At 40.2% G+C, this 26,220-nt stretch overlaps 1 protein-coding gene across 3 annotated transcripts in view; it reads right to left on the bottom strand.

The window, feature by feature from the left end:
* Positions 1–26,220, bottom strand: part of chd2 (chromodomain helicase DNA binding protein 2) — a 96,974-nt gene that overhangs the window by 52,617 nt on the left and 18,137 nt on the right. For 2 of the 3 annotated variants that reach the window (XR_015753832.1, XM_043677228.2), the window contains exons 3-12: positions 17,384–17,606; positions 14,903–14,989; positions 12,682–12,740; positions 11,549–11,698; positions 8,770–8,904; positions 7,581–7,714; positions 6,746–6,971; positions 4,385–4,485; positions 1,262–1,306; positions 581–762 (exon numbers count right to left, since the gene is read on the bottom strand). Coding sequence is in view for 2 of the 3 variants with exons in the window: in XM_043677228.2 (XP_043533163.2) it covers positions 581–762; positions 1,262–1,306; positions 4,385–4,485; positions 6,746–6,971; positions 7,581–7,714; positions 8,770–8,904; positions 11,549–11,698; positions 12,682–12,740; positions 14,903–14,989; positions 17,384–17,606 (1,342 nt within the window). In the remaining variant the exon portion in view is untranslated. The remainder of the gene's footprint in view (positions 1–580; positions 763–1,261; positions 1,307–4,384; positions 4,486–6,745; positions 6,972–7,580; positions 7,715–8,769; positions 8,905–11,548; positions 11,699–12,681; positions 12,741–14,902; positions 14,990–17,383; positions 17,607–26,220) is intronic. The other variant, XM_043677229.2, reaches the window with a different exon arrangement.

The raw sequence follows: 26,220 nt of genomic DNA, 5'->3' as shown, positions 1-26,220 counted from the left end.
TACAATCTATATCATGAAGTGGCAATGTTAAACAGTTCATCTGGGTCTTGTTTTCTTTCTTTCCAATGCTGAGCATCTAGTGTGTAAAGGAAGCATGGAAAGCAAGTAGTCCCTGGCTCATCTGTTTTATACTTAATGGGCTGACCTCAACTGAGGCAGGACAAGAGTTGCGACAAGTTGTTTTCACAATCATAAGAATCAAAAGGTGCTGTTCGAGAACAAGAGGAAGGCTGGAAAGGCAAGCTTTTTCATTCCATGTCAAAGAGACTGACACACCATCTCCGGGTTCATGTGAGAAACCATGCCATTTGGTTCGAGGACTGGTAAATGTCAGTGGCTCTGATACCCATATTTAAAAATTTATGTCTCGAGATGGTGTTGGAGCAGAAATTTAAAACATTGTTGTTAATATCGTGTCTTACATTCCATCAATTACAAATTTCACTTGCTTTTCCGCCTCGTTTTGAATGGTAAACATGTAACATGCAATTGAAAACCAACCAAATTTTTTTTTTTAGGTGTAATGTATTAAAAAAAATACATTTAACACAAACGTGGTACCTTCGCGTATGACAATCACCTTGCAGTCTTTCGAGGGAATGGTTTTGGAATTATGGCGGCTGTGGAAGGCATCGATGCACGCCTGGAACTTTCTGGAAATAAGAGCTCCATCCTCCCAGCTGCAGTCAACATATGGCAAACCCATCCACTTACACAGGTAGTCTGGCTGGCCAGAGGATGATGGTTTATGGCTGGAATGTGCTATAGGGACAAATATGAATCATTACCTCAGTGCTACCATACAGTTTACTGTAAACGTCTACCAAGTTTACAAAAAAGCAATATCTGGTTGTGGATGTAGCTGGTGAGGCCAGCATTTATTGCCCATCCTTAGGTGGATGGAAACAATTGAGAGCAATGTGAAGCTGTCGGCGGAGGAAAGCTAAAAGACAACTATATGAGTACGTATAGTAGTCACACACAGGTCAGGAAAGGAAAACAAGTTATTGTGCCCAAAGGGCAACAGCAAAGAGTTTGTGTCGTTTAATACTTTGAGTTAGTTTTGTGATCACTTAATTGGATAAGTTACAAACTAAATTCAAATTCTTTAACTGGCACAGTGGGATTTAAGCTCACGTCTGTAGTATCAGTACAGATCTAAGAACTAAAGTCCAGGAATGTAACTGCTATAATATGAAATGAGACAGAGAAACACCAGTGGGTTATAGTTTAAACCAAAGCAGTTTAAAAAAATACTTACATGGAAATTCAGAGTGACTTGAAGATGACTTACTGGTCTTCATAGCTGGAGAGAAATAAATCTTTGTTCAGCACAGGGTGACTCAACGTACTTACAAGTTTCATTCAACAGGCACTCAAACTAAGGCAGAAAACTTGAAGACAATTGTAATATCATGGGTCTATGTTATTTTTGGAACTGTTATATTTGGAACTGTTATATTAAAATATTTTTCAAACTCGTGCAGCATTCTTGGGTAAGAAATGATATGGAATGGCAAAATAACGATTTGTTCCTGTCATAAATTATTCCTACGTGGAGGAATATATTGACTGCAAGGAAGTTGGCTATTCAGAAAACAAACAATGATATAAAAGCTAAGAGGTTGCCTTGTTTGACAACAGTCATGACCCAACTGTTTTTGGATCTTGTGACCAAGAGCTTCAAGTTCTCCAAAACTCAGCTCTCTACCACTGGGCCACTCAGCCTGGTAATGTCCTCACCTCTGAGCCAGAGGACCTGGGTTCAAGTCCCACCTGTCCCAGAGGTCTGAATAGGTTGATTTGAAGTTACCTTAAACAGCCGCTCTACTTATCCAATGGGGGGGGGGGGGTGGAAACTACCAGAAAATACACTTCTAAAAATTAGCAGCCAAAGATTTACAATAAAAGGGTGGTTGCCTTAGCCCAGACCCTATATTACACTATCAGTAATTTTAGCAATTTAGGCCTCCCCAAAAACCCTTGAAAGATAGAAAGGATCCAGGGATAACGAACTTTAGTCAGTGTACATGAACCAGAACTGCTCTTTAATCAGAGCACGTTAGATGGACTGGCCATGCTAAGTTGACCCATAGTGTGCAGCGATGTGCAGGCTAGGTGAATTAGACATGATAAATATAGATTATAAGGTGACAGTGTGAACCTTTTCCCGCGTATGGAGTCGGGTATTACAAAGGGGCATAGCTTTAAATTAAGGGGGGGTAGATATAGGACTGAAGTTAGAGGTAGGTTCTTCACTCAGCGAGTCGTAAGTTCATGGAATGCCCTGCCAGTAGCAGTGGTGGACTCTCCCTCTTTATGGGCATTTAAGCGGGCATTGGATAGGTATATGGAGGATAGTGGGTTAGTATAGGTTAGGTGGGCTTGGATCGGCGCAACATCAAGGGCCAAAGGGCCTGTACTGCGCTGTATTCTTCTATGTTCTATAAGGTAAGGCAAGAATTACTTGGGATGGGATGCTCTTCAGAGGATCGGTGCAGACTCGATGGGCTGAATGGCCTCTTTCTGCACAGTAGCAATTCGAGAAAACCCATCGGAAACAAATTTAGTGCTAACTTTCAAAGGGAACCGGGTAGGCATTTAAAAGGGTTTTTAGAAAATGTACACGTCCATGGAGTGAGAACAGAAGGAATGGAAGTTACTGGATAGCTCTTGTAAAAAGCCAGCAAGGAAGTTGGCTATTCAGAAAACAAACAATGGACTAAATGGCCTTGCTGTATGACTGACAGTATGCAGTTAACAGTGAGGTTTAAAATAGCAAATTAATCTGTACTTCCTGCTTACAATCATCAGAGAATTGTTGCACATAACATTGTGCATAAAACTTAAAACAAATCAACTCATTTACAGATACATTGTTAAAAGGAAACTGGAAGTTGAAGCTTTCAATCTTGCACTCTTCGGAACTAGGAAACAGGCTTGAAAAACAGACACCATTTTATATAGCATAACAAGTGCACCCCTAGGCTATTTCTTGTGTCTGAGAGCTCATGAGTGGAAGTTCCAAAGCTTCAATTTGTAGTCTCATTTTAATCAAGTTCTGTGCTACCAAACATCCATTTACAAACAGCTGTACATATTTTCACAAATGTTTTGTAAATGGCACAAACTAGCAGTATACTGTTGGCTGCAATGCTAGTGTACATTGCTATTTTGCGTGGAATCTCATTTAAGTCTTGCCTGACAACTGGGAGCAAGAGGTTGAGCAAATACCACCACACATTGTGGCTTGGAAATGTGCAGTGTGGCACAGTCTAAACTGGCAGAAAATAGGGGTTTTGACCTAACTGGTTTGGCAACTGTAGCTGTGGATTCATTTTTGCTGAGAGAGGGAGGCAGCAGGAGAGGATGATACAAAAGAAATGATCCACTAAAATGTTTAAGAAGAATTCCCCAAGTCCAAGTGGAGCAGCCTCAAGAGAAAATTAATATTAAAACAGTTTAAACACAGTTATATCCCCATTGCTCTGTGTAATCAGCTTCACCAAAATATGAAAGGAGAAACTTAATGAAACAGTTTCAAGTTTGACTTTGGAAACAATAATGGAAACAAGTTATGTCAGAAACCAGTTTTCTGGAATTAAATATAACATACCTAACACCAATATACGAACAATTGGCAACTCTTACATCCTGAAGATTAACTTGGAGCTGGAATCCTTGCTTGCCCCCACTTTTCTCCTAAAGGTGATTAATTCCTGTTGGGCTCAGATCCTTAAGCATTTATTCCCTCCAGTACACAAACTAAATTCCTCACACTAGCTTGGAAGAACATCAGCAGGCAATGTGACTGCAGAATCATCCCGATTAAATTCAACCCCATCCTCTCCTTGATAAAAGTGAATGGATGGTGAAAGCAAGGGGCAAACATGACTGCTTCTTTAACCATTTACTGCCCAAGACACTGAAGCCAATGGACAGATTCCTACTACTACCCCAGCAAACATCCAAAAGACAGGAATGGATTCTGCACTGTTGCTCCACTTAATAAATCACCAAGAAACTTAACATCAGTCTCTATTCATTGGCTCCATCTTGTCAGCAAGAAAATTTATATTGCAGTTTGACAGATTAATAAACTGTGAAATCCAGGCCTGGATTGCATCTCCAGAGAATAGCTTGCTTGGTGAATTTAAATCATAAAACTCCAAACCTAGACTCCTTTTATGTAAAAGATTAAAAACCCAGATTATTTTAACACAACTTTGTTTTCAAATGTTTAATAAAAATTTGAGATGCCATGCACAAACTGTGCATTACTGTATTTTTTCTTTAAGCTTATTTCCTTGTAGATTATTGAAAGAAAAAAAAAATCAAATTGACGTGTCTAATCATTCTTTGATATTCCCAGCTCATTCCTTACCAATTACCCTCTCTACGATCTGGTATTGCTTATTGAGGTCGAAAGCCATTTCTTGCTGACAGTTGTAGTACTCTATATCTTCTGGAGATGCTTTGGTCAGCCTGAAATTGAGAACACAGAATAAATTGAGAGTCAAGCTCCAGGTGTAATCGGATCACTAGTGAAAGTCCACTGCTTTAATGCTAAACCTTTTTGCTGTAACCTTGTTTGTCTCTTATTTCATTCATTGGTCAGTGGAATCTGATCCAATCTTGAGAACAGACACTGTACACAGACATTGAGTTCATTTTTCAGTGCAAAACAGCTCCTGTAAGGGTAAATAATCAACACTTTATTTACCCTTAGACAAAGTGCCAGTCATGAAGGCTCTGTATTTAATCATTTTTTTTTAGGATTTCAGCTTTGAAACGTTGCAGAAAAATTTTAAGTTCTGTGGATATCTGGACTATTTCTTTCTTTTTAGAAGAAGTTACTTTGAACACTGGAACTTTTTTCTTTAAAAGATGGTAAACACATTTCCTGGGACCACATGATTTCAGCTAATTGGTTGATTCGTTTGGAGGAAACCAGCCTGGGTTTAATGACTGTCATAGAGCTCATGACAACCTAAAGGAAAAGAACTTTCTAGCTCAGCTGTTCTGTTTCTGAAATAAAAAAACACTGATTCAGTGCGCTCTTGAGAAGCGAGGCAGCTCATCTCAATAATTCCTGAATAATACCTGCAAAGTTCCCAGAGACTACTGCGTCTAGTGATATGTCCTCTCAGAGGGGAAATGCCAGATCAACACCATCTGAACATTCCACACTATCTCTTTCACCTTCAATAACTAAGTATTGGAATTTTGTTCCCCCAAAGTCAATTTCTATCCAAAATTCTTGTTCTCCTTTACTACTATACACATGCTTGAGAGTCAGGCTATTAAGGGAGGCAAATGGTTGTACGTTCATATTATGAACTGCATGAGGAATTAATCAATTTGACATCTTTGTTAAAATAATCAGTATCTTTGCCTTTATTAAAGAAACCCAATTGAAGGATCTTTTTAATCTAAACCTAATATGGATAAGTGCATAATTGGCTGTATTTAAACATTTAAATTGATGTTGTCACAAGTGGAGTAGGGAAGAGGGAGGGGGGGGGGTGGAGCAGGGAACGGGGGGGAGGGGGGAGCAGGGAACGGAGGGGGGGGGAGAAGAGGGGGAGCAGGGAACGGGGAGGGAGGGGGAGAGTGGGGGAGGGGGCGAAGGGGGGTGGGGGGAAAGCAGCCATCTGCAAAGCTCAGTCATAACATGTCGTATTCAAACCTTTTAATCGTATTAGTAGCAAAATAATGTGGATGCTAGAAATCTGAAACAAACTCAGAACATATGCTGGAGGAACTCAGCAATGTGGCTGCACGTGCAGACAGAGAAACAGAGTTAACGTTTTGATTCCGATATGACTTTTCTTCAAAACACTACAGATGCTGCCAAACCCACTGAGTAACTCCAGCAATTTCTATGTGTTCCTCTCAGCTGAAAGTCTATTAAGTGCCAAGAACATGTAAACAGATAAATGGTCATGAACTATACCATGAACGTTAGTTTCTCCTTTAATAATTAAACAACACCTACAGGCTGGATCTTAGCTGTTGGTCTTTAACCAAACAGAAACTGACTGCCAGTGAAGCATGCATTTACAAGATCTCAGCATTATTGCTGCATTCTGATGTCAGTGAAACAAGCCTGTGAAATTTCACACAATACCCACCTCGTTCTGAAAGGAAAGCTACGCAGTTACAGATAGTGTCCTTCCAAAACTTTGGCTGCATCTTTGGAATGCCTTTCATGGCACGATGGCTCAGCGGTTAGCACTGCTGCTTCGTAGCACAGTGGCCCAGGTTTGATTCCACCCTCAGGCAACTGTCTGCATGCGATTCGCACATTCTCCCTGTGTCTGTGAGAGTTTCCTCCCACAGTCCGAAGATGTGTAGGTTAGGTGGATTAGCCATGGGAAGTGCAAGGTTACACGGATAAAGTGGAGAGTTGGGTCTGTGTGGGATACTCTGTGGACTCAATGGATTGAATGGCCTGCTTCCACGCTGTAGGAATTCTATGATCTAGCACCTCATAGTTAAGCTAGACTCAGCCATGACACTTCTCATCTGATCAATGGTGACACAACTTAAACTGGGACCCAAAGAGCAAAACATGTTCAGGCAGTGCAGCAATTCAAAAACTACATTTGCCTCCAATCGCATGTTAAAGTTGTTTGACATGCTGGAGTTTGTGCATCCTCAGATGGAAGCTAACCTGCTCGAATGTGGTTCCACTGAAACCAGTTCTACAGCAGGTAGGGTTTAATGAGAGCCATATAATTACCATTGGTTTACTTCTTCCTCCTTTTTGATAAAGTTCTCTAATTTCTTCATTCCTTTCACTTTCTGCTGTCTCAATGACTCTTCACTCTCCCAGGTGTTGTGGATGTATGACCAGCCTTTCCACTTGATGAGGTATTGCACCTCCTTCTCATCCTTCTCTGGATCAAAGTCTGTCCCTGGGTTTCCGTCAGCCTCTACTGCGTAGACTGTGGTTGGGGCTCCGACGACTGCAAAGTGGGGGAGGAAAATGAATGTTGTAAAATGATTCAAAAATCACCATCTACCCCAAATTGCTCAATGACTAAATGGTCATGATGCAGACCCCTGCACTGGTGGTAGTAGTGGTGTGGAGTTACAGAATATAGGAGGGGCTAAGCAAGATAGAGCTGCACAAACTGAATTGCCTGCCTATCTTTGGCCTAAGTGATACTTAGCATTATAATACTAAGTATTATAAATACTGTATAATTGATCATACATAGTAAGTCAATGATTTGAACATAACTCTTTACTGTTATTGGTTTCTCATGCAAACTGCTAGTCTGTCTTTCTATAGCCTGTTATTTATTTCCATAATATGCAAATTTCCAGCAGAGATCTTGTCACTTTCTGAAGTAACAACATAAATCCTACTTTTATATTGTGGAGAACTTAGCAAATTTCAGTTTTAGTCCAAAGTTCCTATAATCACCAGTTCTGAAATCACCAAATGAGAAACCTATTTATTCAAGGATACTTGGGATTCAAAACTGGAGCTTGTCTATTCCAGTTGGCATAATGAACAGGTAAAGATGCACCATTCTCTACATTAAACGTAGATTCTGCATTCATCTCACCTCCTTTTTTCCAAATCCGGGAGTCAATCACTTTCTCAATGGTTTCACTGTCATCATTTTCCTCTCGTGCTGGTTCGCCTGTAACTTCGATGAGATCATCTGAATCAGTCTCAAAATCATCATCTTCTTTATAACTGAAAACACAATGATAGCCAGATTATAAAAAGCCAACATCCACAGCCCTTGGGACTGCAATTCAATCTTTCCTAAGCCCAGAAAACAGTTGCGGCACAGTTCCCACGATTATCGTCCCTCATCGCTCATTTCAGGAAGTGGGTAAGGGGTGAAACGCAGAGGGCAGTCAAGTGATCATTGTTATTCTCAAACTAGCGTGGTGAATGGAATGCTTAGGAACATGATGAACTGAACAAATCTAAAACAAGGGGGCAAACAACTGCCCAGGCACAAATCTCGAGAAGCAGCAAGATGAGATACGTCACTAAGGTGCATTCAAGGCAAAGCCCGAAGTGTCCCAAAAATGACAAAGACCTTTTGAGGTTCAGATCTGGCATCTACTCCCAGTAAAATGAATATAGTGCTGAAATCATTTAAACAAATTGCTCATTATGCATGAGCTTTATAAACTTAAAAAAATACTTCCCATTTATTTTCTTTCTAAATTTTCTCTCTCAAGGGATGATGGATGCTGTTCCACCAGGTGTGGTTGCCATTTAGTTAGCTGTGACCATCTGGACAATTTCCAGTTACTCATCTACTCTAGACATGGAATGAGCTCAGAGTGACCAATTCCAACCAAAAAATAAAACAACAGGCATGAAATGGCCAGGTAAGGTATGTCCAAAACATTAGATATGAATAAGGAGCTACATATGTATGAGAAAATTTACAAAAGCAATCTCCTGACAGCAATTTGTCAGAATTATGTCAGATAATATAATAGAGGAATGAATGTCACACACAAATGCAACTAATCTACAGAACCATATCAAGGCCACAGATATCATAAGTGTGTAAGCATGGTTCACGGAGACACTTAGAACATGATAAGGATTATGTCATGAGGGTTTTCTCGCCATTGACATTTCTCATTTTAAGCTCAGTGACCAACAGCATCTCCAGCAAACTTTTATTTACCTCATTGACACCTGACAATGGCTTAGTCAGTCAATAGTGAAATTTTCAAAGGTGATTGGAAAGACTTTTAGACTAAATCACAGAGTCCACTAACCTCACATTTTTAGTCACACATTTGCGGGTTTGGCGTTTGGGAGTATCGTCGTCGTCATCATCATCCGAAGAATCTCTTCTCCTTTTCTTTCCCCTCCGAGTCTTCTGCCTTTTACCTTGGGTCCTGGCTGGTGGTCTAAGAAATTTACAGTCATCAATAGGTAAGAGGTTCCTAAGTAATGAGTGCTACTGACAGTCTACTGGTAAATGCAATCCTTGGTCAATTTGCTCTTCTTTAGTTTGCAGATTAGTTCGAAATCTCACGGTGGCGTTTCCAATTCGTCAATTTGGGACCAATGCCTTTTTGATGTACATTAATAATATGGAGTGTGGTATTCAGGATATAACTCCAAAAGCTGCAGGTGACCAAGTTCACAAGTGCAGCAAACAGTAAGGAGGATAGTAGCACACCTCAGAAGTCTCAGAGAGACTGCTGAAATGGCCAAACAAATGGCATAAGAAATTTAATGCAAAAGACCATCTTTCTTTTAAAGTTGTTCCTGAGAAGTGGTCATCGCTGGCAAGGTTAACATCTCTAATTTTCCTTCAGAAGGTGATGGTATAACACCTTCTTCAACATAACATTTACAGTGGTCCTCAGGAAGAAGATCTACAACATGGACCCAGCAACAGCAGAGGAACAGCACTGTAAATCCACATCAAAATGGCACGTGCTTTCGACGAGAATTTACTGGTGAAAGTGTTTTTTAAGCATTAAGTATTAGGAGATACGTTGTCCAGCACACACTATAATAATAAAGATATTACATAATTAGAGAAAGCTGGGATGTACATTCCCAAGTCACTGAAAATGGCAGGACAGGTTGAAAAGATTGTTAAAAAGACATCAGAATCCTGAGTTTTATAAATACAGCAAATGTTTTATTAACTGGCATCTATGGGACCAAGAGTGTGTAGGCTGATCAAATATTCCAGATAATCAAGTAGTACACTTAACCGCAGTAAACCCTGAGCAGGCAAAGCTTCGAGATATCAACATCCCTTTACAAAGCCGACATAAAAACATCAAAATACCCCCGAAAACCAATGTTAAAAAAACACAGTATCTCACAGAAACATAAGGCAGGGGGTATACATGTCACTATTATACTTAATTTACAACATAAATACTCAAACATCGCAGCACTTGAGGTATATATTTTTTTCCAGTGCATCAACTGAGTTGATAAGGTGCCAGTAAAAAGCCAGTTTGCTGGAAAAGTGCAGGAGTGCAAAAGCAAAGAAATTGCACCAAATTTCCACTGAAAAAACACGATGGGCCATAGTTGCTTTGAGGGCACATTTCAGAAAGGACAACAGGTTTTCAGACAGAATGCGGAGGAGATTTATTACCATGGTGTCAAAAAAATGCTGGACTTCAGTTACATGGGTAAACTAGCAAAATTGGGGCTTATCTTCTTCAAACACAAACTTACGCGGCAATTTAATACTGCTATGCAAAATCTTGTGATTTTGACAAAGTAAGGAAAGAAATACTAGTCCAGTGACTGAGGGTTGGAGGAACAGAAGACTGAAGCTTTAAGGTGACTGGCCCAAAAATAAGGAACTGGATTGATAACTGCAAGAGAATTTGTGAGGCCATGCAGGAAGAACAGTGGATTTATCATGAAATGGAATGCTCTTCGAAAGGGCTGGCCCAGGCCAATTACAGTATGTATGTTTACTTTGTGGCTTAGAGGTTAGCACCACTACCTCACAGTGCCAGGGATTCGGATTCAATTCTACCCACGAGCAACTGTCTGTGTGGAGCTTGCACATTCCTCCCGTGTGTGTGTGTGTTTCCTCCAGGTGCTCTGGCTTCCTCCCAGAGCAAGAAGTTGCAGGTTTGGTGGATTAGCCATGCCACATTACCCTGTAGGTTTAGTGGATTAGTTACAGGAAATGCAGAGTTACAGGGAATAAAGTTGAGGTGGGGGAATGGGTCTGCATGGGATGTTCTTCGGTACAGACCTAATGGGCTGCTTCCACACTGTAGGGATTCTATAATTCTATGAGTTACAATTACAGATATTGACCTTGACAGTGATGCCCACTTTCCAAGAACAAATTGAGAACAAAGGCACTTCTCTGCATTCAATCTAATTTAACGTGTTTAGACATTTCACTGAGCAACTTAATTCTGAGCTGAATCAAGCTTTGTTTCTTAGTAAGGGGGTATAAGGAAACAAATGAGAGCATATCAGGGAAAGTACACAATACAATAAATCATAACCATTTGAAGAGCAAAGTAAACGTACAGACCGCTAAAGTTATGATGATTTCAGTTTGAAATATAAATCCAGGATCTGATGAGAAGAGGGTAATTAACTTTAATGTCTTTACAACGACTGGTTTTACATCTAACAGTGTACAAAAGGTTTCCAAGTCAACTGTCAGCAAAATACAATCTGGAATGTGATGAAGGCCTCCAATAATTATTTTCAAAGACAACAGAAATTGGTAAGAAATGGTTATATAAATAGTCCAATGATGTACAGTTATTGTAGCAGAATTCATAGCAACAAGCACAAAAGACACTGCAACAACATAAACAGAAATTGCTGGAAAATCTCAGCAGTTCTGGCAGCTTCTATGGAAAAAACTCAGAAAAATCTGTTCTGTGGAAGGGTCACTTGTTCAGAAACATTAATCATGATTTCTCTCCATAGATGCTGCCAGACCTGCTGAGCTTTTCCAACAATTCCTGATTTTATTTCTGATTTCCAGCATCTGCAGTTCTTTTGTTTTTTTTTTTACAGAAGACACTGCCCCCAGCTCACCTTCTGGTAACTGGTCGACGGGCTCTGACCTTTCTTTCAGGCTCACTTTCAGCGCTGCTAGCTGCTTCCTCCTCTTCCTCCTCCTCCTCCTCCCCCTCATCATCATCCTCCTCCTCCTCCTCCTCATTCTCAGATACTCTGCTTTTCCAGCTGACACACACACAGAATCAAGCATTTAGTTACATGTAAGAATAGACACAATGCAAAGAAGACACAGCATCAGTCAAAATGAAGAAACAGGAATGACTCTATTGTGCCAATTTAGCACCGAAGCAATGAGATAGAGTTCAGCAGGGAGAAGGGGGAACCTGCACACAGTTAATGTGGTGCATGTTTGCTTGGTTCAATATATGCACATTTACAACAATTTTTTTTGTTTCACTGCCAATATCACAACAGGAAAGACCTTTAACAAGAACAGGGACGACAAAGAAAATGCTGCAAATACTCAATACCAGAAAGAGAACATTTCAGTTTTATTTTTGCTCCTTCCAGATTTTGATGATTTTGTCATGTGCACTTCTGTAAAGTTTTATGTTTCAAATTATCACCAACCAGGAGAATCCCTTTAAAACTGCCCTCGTGAATGAGAAACCACAATCAGATTTTGCAAGGTACCGCATAAAATTGGAAAATATTACAACAGATTTGCGATTCCTAGGAGATCTGAATCAACAGTGACTTGCCTTTACCTGCTTTACATGCTACAATACTGACAGCAACACGCTGCACACTTTCAGATAAGTCAAAAAGATTCTTAATCTTGTGTGGACAGGGTGATGACAATCCCAGCTCCTGCTCAAATGCATATCCCTAATCCCAAATGTTTGTGCTGGGATCACATCACCTAACTTCTAGGACATTGTAAATACAAAGAAAAAGAGCCTTACGCTACATTTAATCTCAGTTAATCCCAACCTCAGGCCTAGGTGATGGGATAACATTTAGCGAATGTTCATCAAACCCATTCTGTGTTTGACCTGAAGGCAGCTGAACACCTGAAATTAAATGTGCCCCATTTGCCAGAATCAACACAAAACAGAGAACATAAGAGAGCATACTTGATCCCTGCAATCAATTAAATCACACACTCAACCCAAACTCATTAGCATGCAGGTATTTGAAAGACTCACTTGGCAGCTTTCCTTCTCCCTCGTCGCCTTGGAGTCTCATTCTCAGAGTTTTCACTGCTCTGTATGATAAGGAATGGTTATACATTAGTGTTACAGCCTGCTTCCCCTCCTATTCCTTTGTACAATCTCCCAACTCTTACCCTGAACATCACAGCTGAAGACTCAAACTCCACAGATACAGAGCAAACAGGTGAACGCTTTGCTCCAATGGACATTCTTGTAGGGGAGGCAGCAATTACAATACACTGGATACTTCCTGAAAGCTCACTACATTGTCATAATTGCCTATCTATGTAGCACACCTCTTGCAAGTTACTGGTTCTTGCTCAACTCTGTTCCCATTCTCTTTCACCTCTCAGCTGCACCTCTGAAACCAGATTCCAACGTCCCACCTTCCCACCAATTTCAGGTTTCTGCGTAGTCCAAGCTACTCTGTTGACACAACAGTCATGACAGCCACTGTGCAATTCCCTGATTAATGTCATTTTTCATTCTTCCACTGATGACTGGTCAGACACTGTACCAAAGGTGAAGACTGAGGAGATTAAACAGCGAAAAGCCAAACTATAAGTGAGGATAAACGCATGAACTTCTGCTGTTCACCTCCCACCGGGAGAGTCTCTTAGAAGGAACCTGGTTCCACAACAATCATGCCCCCTTTGACCAATCACAGCACAAAGATCGCATATGCTGCGACTTTAAAATTTGACAAAATTCTCTTAGATAAATCTGCAAAACTGCTATATTTTAACTGCAAACCTATCTTTCCTTCTAGCCTGTCCAAAATAAAATGTTTTACAACCAAACTCAGTTCTATGGCAGTCTGTTCCTTTCTCATTCAAAAGTTGATAAGATTTTCTTTTCAAAATAAAACTTTACCAACAAGCAAATCTCCCCACAACTGGAAACAAACTCTTCAGACACGGATTCAGGCAGATCAGGTGAACTTGATATGGGGCCAGCCCTCAGAAAATTACTTAAGAATTCAGCCAACTATTTCGTTGAAGGCAGACTGTAAAAGAAGCAGATCTGTGCAGAAGGGTAAACTACATAACAGAGACTGCACTTAAAAAAAGGTCCACTGGAAGCTCTCTGGCATGTCCTGAGGTCTACATAAATACTACAAAGAGGCAAGCATCGTGCAAATAGGATCCAGAGATCTTTGTATCAATAAGGCAATTCGACACTTACCAAAGTGTATTAAAGTTATTAGTGTCCCATAAATCTCACAGCAAGCAGCAGCTTCAGAGTAGAACTGTATTACTAAACATAGAATGTCTGTCCTTATCCATTAAAGGTTTACACTCCCTACCCATTTGTGTTTCACTGATGACTCTCAAACAACTGGTCACCCAAAGCATGACTTGTTCTCACCTACTGAAGGGAAGGAAAAGGAGGCTTGTGAACTTGGTGGTGCAAAGTTGATCTCCAGATGAGAAACCACAGTGAGACTATGTTGAACTGCCAGATTAAGGAACGATCAAGATAGGTTAAGAACCAAATTTGGTTCCTGTACATCTCAATGCGCTAATTAGAGCTCACTGTGACATTTAAAAGAGCAGCATTGCATGACACCAAATGTATCACACAGACCAGAGGTGTAACACTTCATCTCTGCCTGTGCTTAAGGTGGTGGATTGTAACCAGGATAGCAGAGAAAGTGAAGCAATGGGCTTCCACCCTCCCTTCTGCTAAGGAATGGTGGTGGTGGTGGATGTGGGGGGGGGGGGGGGGGTGGATGGGCAATGAAATTGTAGATTCTGGCAGTCAACCATATTGTCTAGTTCCACATAAAGAACTTGGTTACATGGCAGATAAATGAGAGAATGCAACACCTGTGAATCAGGTTCCAGCTACAGGAGAAAACTATATCAAGTGTTCTGGAGAGGACAGGAGTAGCGGGGAAATGAGTGCAGCTAAGGGAAGAAAGAAATCCAATTAGCTGCCTTGTGAAGAATGGATGTCAAATAAAGGGTGCGGGCACCGATTTAAGGACACATTACTGTGGTAGATGCTGGCTTAACATGAAACTTTTATGACTGCATTCTCCACTAATAATGTAACGCAATCTCTTTAACTGTTACAACAGATGCGAAAAATTCTAACCACTAATGCTGGTATCAAACCTTCATAGAAATGTTGTGAAATGTCTAAATGTTGCCATTATGAAGGTGGTCACTGAATGCTCAATTTTAAATACTCAATTTTCTCCATTACTCACCTCAGGTCCAGCGTTAAGTCGAGCCGGTTCCTGTCTGCTGCGGTTTGACCTCCTAACCCCATAAACATCTGGATATTCTTCCCACATCTGCAATATAAACAGACCACCATAAGGCCTGTACCCTCCCACCACTTTAATTATACTACAGTTTAATAGAAAAATTAAAAACATGTCTTAGTTAGAATATTAAGAAAATCACGGTTTAAAAATAGGATTTTTAAAACTGTTTGAGGATGTCCTATTTAGAACTATTTATATTTTCAAGTAAAACAGTTCTACCATGAAAACAAAAAAAGACAACAACTGTTGTGCAAACTGAAGTACTTCTGGGATCCAAATAACTTTAAGAAAATGGTCAAATATTTACACAACATATCAACACTAGTAAGTTATATGAAAATTGCCCTCATGCCAATAAGTTGTAATGCCATGGTCATGTCTCAGAGAATCATTACCACCTCTAGCACTACATTCAAGTTGTGATACCAGACAACGTGCCCTCTCTACACAGAACCCAAATTTGAATGATCAAAATCTGCAACTGTGTCGCATACAATCACAGGAAAGAACTACCACGATTTAGCCTGAAATGAGGAGGGAACAACCACTGCATATAAATTTCACAGATCGATTATTATTTCTCTGAAATCCGATTGGCGGTACTTTAACACAGCACTAATTGAGAAACAACAGCTTGAAATTTAACAAGAGTATCCCCTCAAAGTATTTTCTAGATTAGTTTCCTGCTCTAAAAATATGCCACCTTCATTGAGATCATTCAGGCACATTTCAATATTGAACTGTATTTAGCAAGCCCTTCCTTCTGACTGGAACAAACCTCAAACTAATCTGATCTCACGGTGTTAAAGGGCAGTGTAGGTCAATAGCAGAAGCTTCTCTTCACAATGCAAGTGACAAGAAATCTATACTGGGTCATACAGCCAAACGATTTGAAAATTCGCACATCTCACAGCTATCGAAGCCCCATCTAAACACCATGTGACTGCTCAGACCAACTTTCAGTGGCAGAGGTTCTTTTTACACGATCGAGATCCCAAAAAATCAAAATGCAAGCAATGCCAAAAATGAACAGAGTAGATGATGATCAGGGTTTGGGTCACACAAACTTTGTTTCAACATTAGCAAATGGAGAAAGCCATTTCCACTGCAGAATGAAGAGAATTAACCCACACTGATCCCATTAAATTTTCACTAAGTATATTTCATTAATTTTTATAATTATATAATCTTCACTAGTTTTTACTATAAGTGAAGTGCAACACGCACTTCGTAATTGCAGTCCAATGAAAAGCCATGACAACTTTGGAAAAGAGGTATTAAAGATGTGGATTTTCTTTCAGAGAAGTCTGAGATTGCTTAGGAAGTGAACCATTCTTCAGAAAGCTCACTGCCTCTTAACGTGATAATTATGAAATTGTTCAGTAGATGGTTATTTTTCTTAAGAACCTCGCCATGGCAACTGTATCAGGGATTCCTGGATGTGGAGCAGGGAGGAACTCAATCTTGCCCTCTCCCAAATTTCAGGTATATCCACTTTCCAGTTTAAATATCGCTCATCTTGAGAAATTGTTAATGTCATCAGTGGTCAGCATTCACAACACCAAAAGTAACAGCAATGCAAGTGGTCGCACTTTGAAAGTATCATGCCTGCACGTTCATATCCTGTCCACAAACTGGCACGTTCATATCCTGTCAGCTTCGAGCAGAAAAGAACATTTGGACAAAGCTCACAGATACTGGGAGTGCAGACGGCTGAGCGGTATTATTGTTGGACTATTAATCCAGAGACATAGGTAATGTTCTGGAGGCCCAGGTTCAAATCCCGCCATAGCAGATTCAGTTTTTTTAAAAAAATCTGGAATTAAGAATGTAATCATGGCCATGAATCCACTGTCGATTGGCAGAAAAACCCACCTGGTCACTAATGTGCTTTAGGGAAGGAAACTGATCTTCTTACCTGGTCTGGCCTAACATGTGTGTCCAGAACCACAGTAACGTGGTTGACTCAAAATAGACATTCCTGATGAAGGGCTTTTGCCCGAAACGTTGATTTCCCTGCTCCTGACCTGCTGTGCTTTTCCAATACCATTCTAATCTTGACGTGAAATAGGCAGTGAATACTGAGATTCTTCCATATCCCCAGAGCTCCTTATAATTAAAGTTTCTATAGTTTTATGTGCAGGCTGCCCAAAGCTTTCTGCAATGTATGACAGCACAATTTCTCAAACTGAAGTCAGTTTTTTTATTTCTGTGAAAAGAAAATGGGATTTTCAACAAATTTATCAGGACCTTATCATTATATCCTAATTTTATTAGGATATGTTCAACACAGAAAATTCCATGATTAAACACAAAGACACTCTATCCTTCCTTTCTGTAGAAGAGCTGACCATGCTATGAGCTCTTATACTGGAATTATAACGAAGGAGACAGCCTCCCATTTATTGTCTAAAAAGGTACCTTTTTAACATCCGCTATCCTCTCTTTCTTACTCAGTGGTTTGTCCTTGTTCTCTGTGGCAGCTTGTTGCAACTTGGACACAGCCAATTCACTTTCTGATTCAGACTGTGATTCCGAGGATTCCGAACTGCTATTATTGGTTTCGCTTCCCTGCTCACTTTCCGACTGGCTGCCTGATTCTGATCCTGAGGCAGAGTGGTTGGATTCTTCTGAAGCAGAGTTGCTGAGAAACAAAAAGAGAACATGAGCACAGCCTGGCCACTCCACACATACCGTGATTTACAAAATGTCTTGGTTTCTACCTTACACCAACTCCCCCAAGCCTGGCAAATACCCATTGGCAATAGAGAGTCAAACCCAAACTTAACTGAATCACCATAACTACTTAATGCATTTGCTATCCATTTCAAGGGAAGGTTAACAAGTTGGGCTCAGTAGATATCCTCAGATGATTCTAAGGCAGTCTTGAAGAATATACAGTTTTTGAGGCGGCAGACAACGTCCTATCGTGAGAGGATCACACATCAGGGGACACAAATTTGGAATAAGCAAAGCTACAGTTCCTGCAGCCAAAATTTAATAAGTAAATTACAGGATTGGTGATATAAATCATGATGTCAAGTTGAAAAATTCTGGAAAAAGAATAAGCTAAAGCATATGGTGCAAGGTGGGGTCTTCTATCAAAAAGATAGAAATGTTTAGTCAGTGAAATTATAGCGACTACAAAGATTGTTGGACATCCTGTTATTTCTACCTCAGACTCTTCTGCTTCTGAAATTACTGATCTAGCATTCCACAGGTGCTTTAGGTCCTCAGGAATCTTTGCCAAGTAACCATTCACCGTTAAGAAAGAAGGCACAGCCAAATCCAAACTGGCCTTCGACAGAAACTACGTAACCTTTTTAAATCAGGCCAAGAGTGACAATGAGTAAATTTTCATCCATAGTATGGATCAGGTGCCAACGGTGCCAGATATCATCACGTCAACATGTTAACTAGCACTTAAGTGCTTTACAGCTTCATTTCCTTTTTGACTGGGGTTATACGAAAATATGCATACTTCCACTCCCGATAATTTTCAAGATTTAATATCAGATTTTACCCAGATAACACGACCTTTGTTGCAACTTTATTATTCAAAATCCAGGCAAATCTCTGATGCGAATGGAGCATTTATCCTCTAATTTCAAGTATAATTTGTTTTACTGAGTTGAGAGGTTAACTTTCCAGGAAAAGGCAGGCTCTCTCACTGCCAAAAGATTTCTAAGAAAGGGAAAGGATTGTTTTCTCACAGGTGTCAAAGCCACATCCCATGAATGAATAATAAAAAGATTCTGGTGAAGAACTTAAGAGATGTACAGCATGGAAACAGACCCTTCGGTTCAACCCGTCAATGCCGACCAGATATCCCAACCCAATCTACTCCCACCTGCCAGCATCCGGCCCATATCCCTCCAAACCGTTCCTATTTATATACCCATCCAAATACCTCTTCAATGTTGCCATTGTACCAGCCTCCACCAAATCCTCTGGCAGCTCATTCCATACACGTGCCACCCTCTGCGTGGAAAACGTTGCCCCTTAGGTCTCTTTTATATCTTTCCCCTCTCACACTAAACCTATGCCCTCTAGTTCTGGACTCCTTCACCCCAGAGAAAAGACTTTGTCTATTTATCCTATCCATGCCCCTCATAATTTTGTAGACCGCTATAAGGTCCCCTCAGCCTCCGACGCTCCAGGGAAGACAGCCCCAAGCCTGTTCAGCCTCTCCCTATAGCTCAAATCCTCCAACCCTGGCAACATCCTTGTAAATCTTTTCGGAACCCTTTCAAGTTTCACATCTTTCCGATAAGAAGGAGACCAGAATTACACACAATATTCCAACAGTGGCCTGACCAACGTCCTGTACAGCTACAACATGACCTCCCAATGCCGGTACTCAATACTCTGACCAATAAAGGAAAGCATACCAAACGCCTTCTTCACTATCCTATCTACCTGCAACTCCACTTTTAAGGAGCTATGAACCTGCACTCCAAGGTCTCTTTGTTCAGTAATGAGACACACATGGAGAGCGCATGCAAGAGGCAGCTGAAAAGGACACAGGGAAAGAGATAAGGGTTAGGAGACAATGAAAAAAAAACCATGGAAATAATAGCCTGAAAGAATAAGGCCAATAGGAGGATAGATTGAGATATACACATGCACAGTTAAGTGGAGGACCTTTACTTTCGTTTTCCACCCAGGTAATGGAAAAGCAAGTAGAACCTGGTTTTAAAATGTATGAACCCTGGAAAGGCATTGTTTTTGTCAATAGCTTCCTGCTGCAGAAAAGAACAGGAAGCAAGTGAAACATTACCAGTTGGGGACAGTAGGAAAAATAGGGAAGCAAAGATTTAAACTTTTATGCGACGTGGACTTCACTGCAATCCCAGCATTTATTTCTCATCCCTAACTGCCCCTGAACTGAATAGTGTTCTAACCCATTTCAGAGGATAGCATAGGAGACAGAAGACAGAAAGGTCAATGTGAAAACAGATGCACAGATCACTTGTAATGGCGCAAAAAGGCTATCAAGCACCAGAAAATTACTAGCGTTCATGCCTAGTGGGATTGAACAGAAGAACAGACATGGCATGTGGAGTACTGTTACCAGATGGAGTAAAAATGTTGCAAATCAAGTTGCAGCTGTACAAGAGATTTTACTTCGACCATATTTGGAGATTGTGTGCAATTCTAGTCACCACGCTACAGGAAGAATGTGGCAGCTTTGAAGATGTCAAAAAAGGTTTACCAGCATGTTGCCTAGATTGGAGTGGATTCCCTATAAAGGAAAGGTGGGACAAAGTTGGATTATTTTCGCTACAGCATCAGAGGCTGAGGGGTGACCTGATAGAAATATATCATGAGAGGTACGACAGGGTCAGAGTCTTTCTCTCAGCCCACTGCCCACCAAGACCATAATGTCAAACACGAAGGGACACAGCTTTAAGGTGAGAGGACTAAAGTCTTAAGACATGTGAGGAAAGTTCTTTTAGACAGAGGATGGTAGGTGTCTGGAATTCACTGCCAGGGAAAGTAATAAAAGCTGATATGATAGCAATATTTCAGAGGTAGACATTAGGGGGATACTGACCATGTGCAGGTGGATGAGATCAGTTTGAAATGACATCATGGTCGGCACAGGCACAATAGGCCAAAAGGGCCAGTTCCTATGCTTACTGTTGCACATAGAGGAAGACAAATGGAGTAAAAACACCACGATGGACACATTAGCCTAAACATTTTGTTGGTGATATATCATCCACCCGTAAGCCACAAAGTATAGATTTATCTCTGCTGCTGAGGTGATATCCTTTGCATGTTTGAAACTAATTTTGATACTACGATGATATTATAGTCACCAACACAGTAATGGGATGTTAGCACATGCCATTTCACATCTCATCAGTGCCTCCTTGCCACCAACCTGACTGTGAAGTTGCACAATTATTTTTATCGCTTTATCACTGACTCTGATCAGTGGTTTTGGGTCATAATTCAGAGCTCAATCCACATAATCTTGGTTTATATTATCATGAAACTTTAAAGTAATGACGCATTTGTGGAAGGGAAATCATACCGCTTCTAAAACCAATAGTGCTTATATATTTTCATCTGTTGACCACTTAGGCAGGGCTAAAGACCCCATGGGCTACCTACTGACCCTAGTCATCCCACCACACAAAAAACACAGGTACTGGGAAAAATGACAATGGTTTTGATAATACACCAGTGGGGTGATGTGTAGTTCCAAGCGAATACGTTCGGTATGATGTCAGGCTCTGTGTTCAGTTGATTTCTCTTTAGTTTCATCCTGAAGTGTTGAAAATCCAATTTCACAGTTGCAATTTGTAATTATGACATGATCTTGCTGCACACGATTTATGAAAACATGCACCATCCATGGCAGACAGCATGGCTCGATAGGATCAGATGTGGTGTGGATGTGAACTTTGCCCTATTCACTCATACGCCCTCAGCCATACTTATGGATGTCAGCAATGTGCATTGTAGATGCACATGGTGGCTCAGTAGTTAGCATTGCTGCCTCACAGCACCGGAGATCTGGGTTTGATTCCACCCTCGGGCGACTGTCAGTGTGGAGCTCACACATTTTCAGTGTCAAAATGGGTTTCCTCCAGGTGCTCCGCTTTCCTCCCACAGTCCAAAGATATGCAGGTTAGGTGGAGTGGCCATGCTACATTGTCCATAGTATCCAAGCATGTGCAGACTATGTGGATTAGTCATAGGAAATGTAAGGTTACAGGTGTGTGTGTGTGTGAGTGTGAGTGTGAGTGTGAGTGTGAGTGTGAGTGTGAGTGTGAGAGTGTGAGTGTGAGTGTGAGTGTGAGTGTGAGTGTGAGTGTGAGTGTGAGAGTGTGAGTGTGAGTGTGAGTGTGAGTGTGAGAGAGAGAGAGAGAGAGAGAGTGTGAGTGAGAGAGAGTGTGAGTGAGTGAGTGTGTGAGTGAGTGAGTGAGAGAGATGCTCGGGAGGATTGGTGTAGATTCAATGGGCCAAATGGCCTGCTTTCCACACTGTAGGAATTCTATAGTGACTACATATATGCACACAGACAATAAGCCCTGAACAACAACAATGTTTCAAACAAACTTCACTCATATGACCCAATAGTTTAGATGGATTGGAGTGTTCCATGGCATCACAATAAGTAAATGCGGGCACTTCCTTCAGTATGGTGATCGACATTCCTTCTTTGATTGCTTCCACAAAATAAAGGTGAATCATTTCTGTATGTGGGATCCTATTGCTGACATAACAGTTGAAAAGAACTGACGAGGGAGGGAGGGAGGGAGGGAAAATGTTTGGGTCTCTCAAGTCCACTGGAGACTTCCAGTATTTCTGTTTTTATTTCAGTTTCAACATCTTTAGCACTATGCTTTCATGCCATCAAGGGAAACTAGTTTGGCCCCTCAAAGTGCCAGTACAGAGTGCTCAGTGCCCTGAAGATGCCATTACCTATGCTTCCAAACTATGTAAAATGTATTCAGCATAGATAAACCACTGCACGTGTAAGAATTTCTCTTGCAAGTTGCCAACTCCAACTGAAGCTGGGAGCAGAAGCAAGCTATTGCTTAAGATTAGAATTACGCATTGGAAGCAGAGACTGGTAGTTTTTATAAATGCACTCTTAACAAAAATGCTACATTATCTGGTGAAATTATGGACGTTGAGATCCATTTAACTGACTGACTTGGGTTTGAGTCACTTGTTTAGGGACGCGAGCTTCAGTGGGAAGACACACACACACACACACACTTGGGATGACAAATAAAGCATGATGCATTGTGAATAAAGCAAATCAGAAACATATGACATGCAACTTAATGAAAAGTGATCAGAAATTGCTTTTCCAAGTCACAGAGAATATTGTAGAAACAGGATCTAAATCCTCCTATTCAGATGCAGCAAGTCAATTTACTGATTAAGAACCCTCTCAAGGGAAAAGGTAATTGATGCTAATTGAACAACACTGATGTGGTGCCTGTCATGTTGAAGCACAAACTAGAGTGTAAGTATCTATGTCAAATACTTACATAATCATGTTGCACAAGACAAAGTTGTGATGCCAAATTAATTATCCAAGTGGTGGTGATGTATCAACATGTGGCCTTTACTTCTGACTTGGCAAAATGCACATCTTCTAAAAGAAAGACAACTTTCCTGTTTGGTCAATGAAATCATTGTTCACCCTTTGAGATGGGGATAAAACTGAGGAGGTTATACCCTCGTGTGATTAACTCCTTTTAAGATCAAGAAATAATTGGAAGCACTTAAAAAAGTATCCTACAAGGGCCCAATTTTGTATTACGTATGTATTTGCTCAAAAATCACTTGTTTTAAACAGTTTCACTAACTTGGGCCACTACTATTACCAGGATTTATCCATTTGCTCGTGACTTTCATTTCCATCATACTTGAGGATCAGAACCAAAATCAATTAAAAATATTAAAGCTAATATTTTAAAAAACAGAATTACAGGAGCAGGGACAGACCTGCAAGATTATACCAGATGGGCCCCATAATATGTGTACATATCAGACAAACTAAATTATAACTCCAGATCATATTTTATTCATTAATATAATATTAGTGAGATTACATTACAATTGTCACAAATATAAATTATTTGCTACAAATCAATGCAATTACAAGCTTTAAAAATAAAAATCAATAAATCTGAAGAACAGAGTCCAAATCTTGAGATTTTATCCCCTGCAAATAAAGTAGTCATAGAGGAGTGCAAAATAGATTTTTTTGAAATAACAATGCTAAATCACTAATGAAAATTAGGAACAATTAGTTAAAATACCCTGGGCCCTGCCACAGGATGGACAGTCAGCTTTTCTGTTTCCGCTTATTAGGCGTTTTTACTGTAAAGGGAGGTAGCAGCAGTTCGGTCTAATAAATTAAAAATTAATTAACAGCCACTTAAAATAGACATTTTTCTTTGTGCTTTTTAAGAATCAGACAGAGATTCCATTAACTTAGTGGAAAAGTACAAATCTGAACAGTTTTGACCCATAAGTTCAAAACCAAATGAGCTGAACAGATGCACCAGTATCGCTGAAATGGTTAAATATGAAGTCATGTACACAATGTAAATGATATTTTCACAAAGCAACATTTGCTGCAGAGGAGTTTTGGATCGTTACATACAAATCATATCAGAAATGTTCACAATCTAAAAGGAAATATTTAGAAACATTAAATTTCCTTTAAGAAATTCAACATAAATTTGAAATTATTCTCATTAAATTTAAGTAACATCCTGATTTTAGTCCTCACAGTGCAAGGCGCAACAGAAAATATAACAGCTCTCAGCCAACACTGGTGATGACAGTATGCACAGCACAGCACAACACAACATTGCATGGGGCAGCAAATACTTAACCCAGCTTTAAAAAAGGATCAAAGCTTTTAAGAAAAAGATTTTAAAATACTCTTGAAGTACTCAATCTGTCAAGATGCTTTCAGAAACACAGATTTTAATCACTATCCCAAGAAAAAGCCATCAAAATTGATTAAACTACAAGTTCTCAAAAAGAAATTGATATAAACATAATACGATGATTTATTGCCTGAATAAATCTGTTATATTAAGATCACTGAAAACGTTCAGAATCAGGTTTCATTTCTTCATAAATGTAATCCAATGATAAGCCGGATGCTGTGGTTCTGGTAGTTTCTTTCCTTCACTACAAGATGGCAGCACTGGAACTCAAACTGCTACAGTTCCAGAAAGTTCCATAGAGCTTGGTATTTTGCCAACTCCAATCGCCATTTTATAGCATTCTACTTCCACCATTTCAGAACAACTTCAGTACCCAATCAAAAGAGTGAATATTTCCAGTTTCAAACTATGCATAGGATGTTGAAAAAACTCAATAATTCCAACTCCCAGTCCTTCGGCCCAACAATGCATCGATGAATCCTAATGTCCAGCCCTTTTTCTCATGTTGTTTTGTAAATTATGCTGTTTACTTCGTTAACACAGCAAGAGCTTAACTTTATCAGACCGAGCACTCATTTTGGGGAAGGACAAGTGCACTTGGTGATGCTTTTTCTTACAAAGATTAACACTAAGATTAATTCCCAGTGTTCTTTCCTCTCAGCAAGGCGTTGGTTAGCTCAGTTGGCTAGACAGCTGGTAGATGATACAGTGCAATTTGAACAGCTCAGGTTCAATTCTCGCATTAGCTGAGGGCATAAAAGGTCGTACCTTCTCAACCTTGCACCATGCCGGAGGTCTGGTGATCCTTAGGTTAAACTCACCATTAGTCATCTCTCTCTAATGAGAACGCAGCTCGATGGTCCTCTGGAGCTACTGTGATTTCATTCTTTTGTTCCATTCTCAGGTTGTGAGACAACTCATCTTGTAATTCTGGATAACAGTCCATTAGCTAAGAGGACAAAGATCTTTGATCCTGCACCAACAACACAATGGTAGAATTGGATAAGTCTGGGCCAGTGGCAAGATGCTTGATATATTTTCAGTAATTAGTGGCATAAAGCAAAGATACATCGTTGCTCTTGAATTCTGCAATCTGTCACCAGTGACACGGCTGCAAGTATAAATATTTTTCTTCTCAGAAAAACTATTCAATGGCTCCAAGCTGTGTGGCTCCAACGTCTCTCAGTCAGTTGATAGTGTCTAGCTGCCCAAAACATCCAAGACAATGGCAAGTAGACTCTTGAGTGCCAAAATAGTTGGTCTCCGAATCAATATTTACACATCTGAGGTTAGGTTAGCGCCGGTGTCATGCACCCGTTATGAAGCACCATTCCTAACAATTGGTGGCATGACTTGAAAAAAAAAATCAAACCCTACTAAGCAACTGGCCTTGCCAGCCTGTGGCCCATCCTTGATCTGCTATAGGCTGCTTCCACCAAAAAACTTATGAGCTCCATTATGAGAATTCAATAATAACATGGCAGTGGGTTCAACAACATGGAGGCCACTCTACAGTAATTTCAGATTAAATGGGAAGTCACATTCCCAAATGGATGATCACACAATTCCCAAGTAGATTTTCTTATGGGAAGCTGTGCTGCAGCAAACATCAAGCTCGTCACTAAAAGTGATAAAAGGAAACCCTAAAAGACAAGTTACTGCACTGCAGACCACCTCTTTTGGATAAAACTGCAGCTGAATGAACCATGTGGAGGCAAACACTGAAATTTGGTTCAGCCTATTTCCATTATTATTCACACAAAACATACATTATCCAGCATGCCCTGGAGACCTCTGAAGCATCAATTATGACAACAAAAA

The sequence above is a fragment of the Chiloscyllium plagiosum genome, unplaced genomic scaffold, assembly GCF_037043375.1.
Source record: "Chiloscyllium plagiosum isolate Xiang-an unplaced genomic scaffold, Cpla_swu_hap1 HiC_scaffold_39, whole genome shotgun sequence".
Taxonomy (NCBI): Eukaryota; Metazoa; Chordata; class Chondrichthyes; order Orectolobiformes; family Hemiscylliidae; genus Chiloscyllium; species Chiloscyllium plagiosum.
Note: the sequence above shows the minus strand (reverse complement) of the source record. Positions and strands in the feature narration are given on the sequence as shown.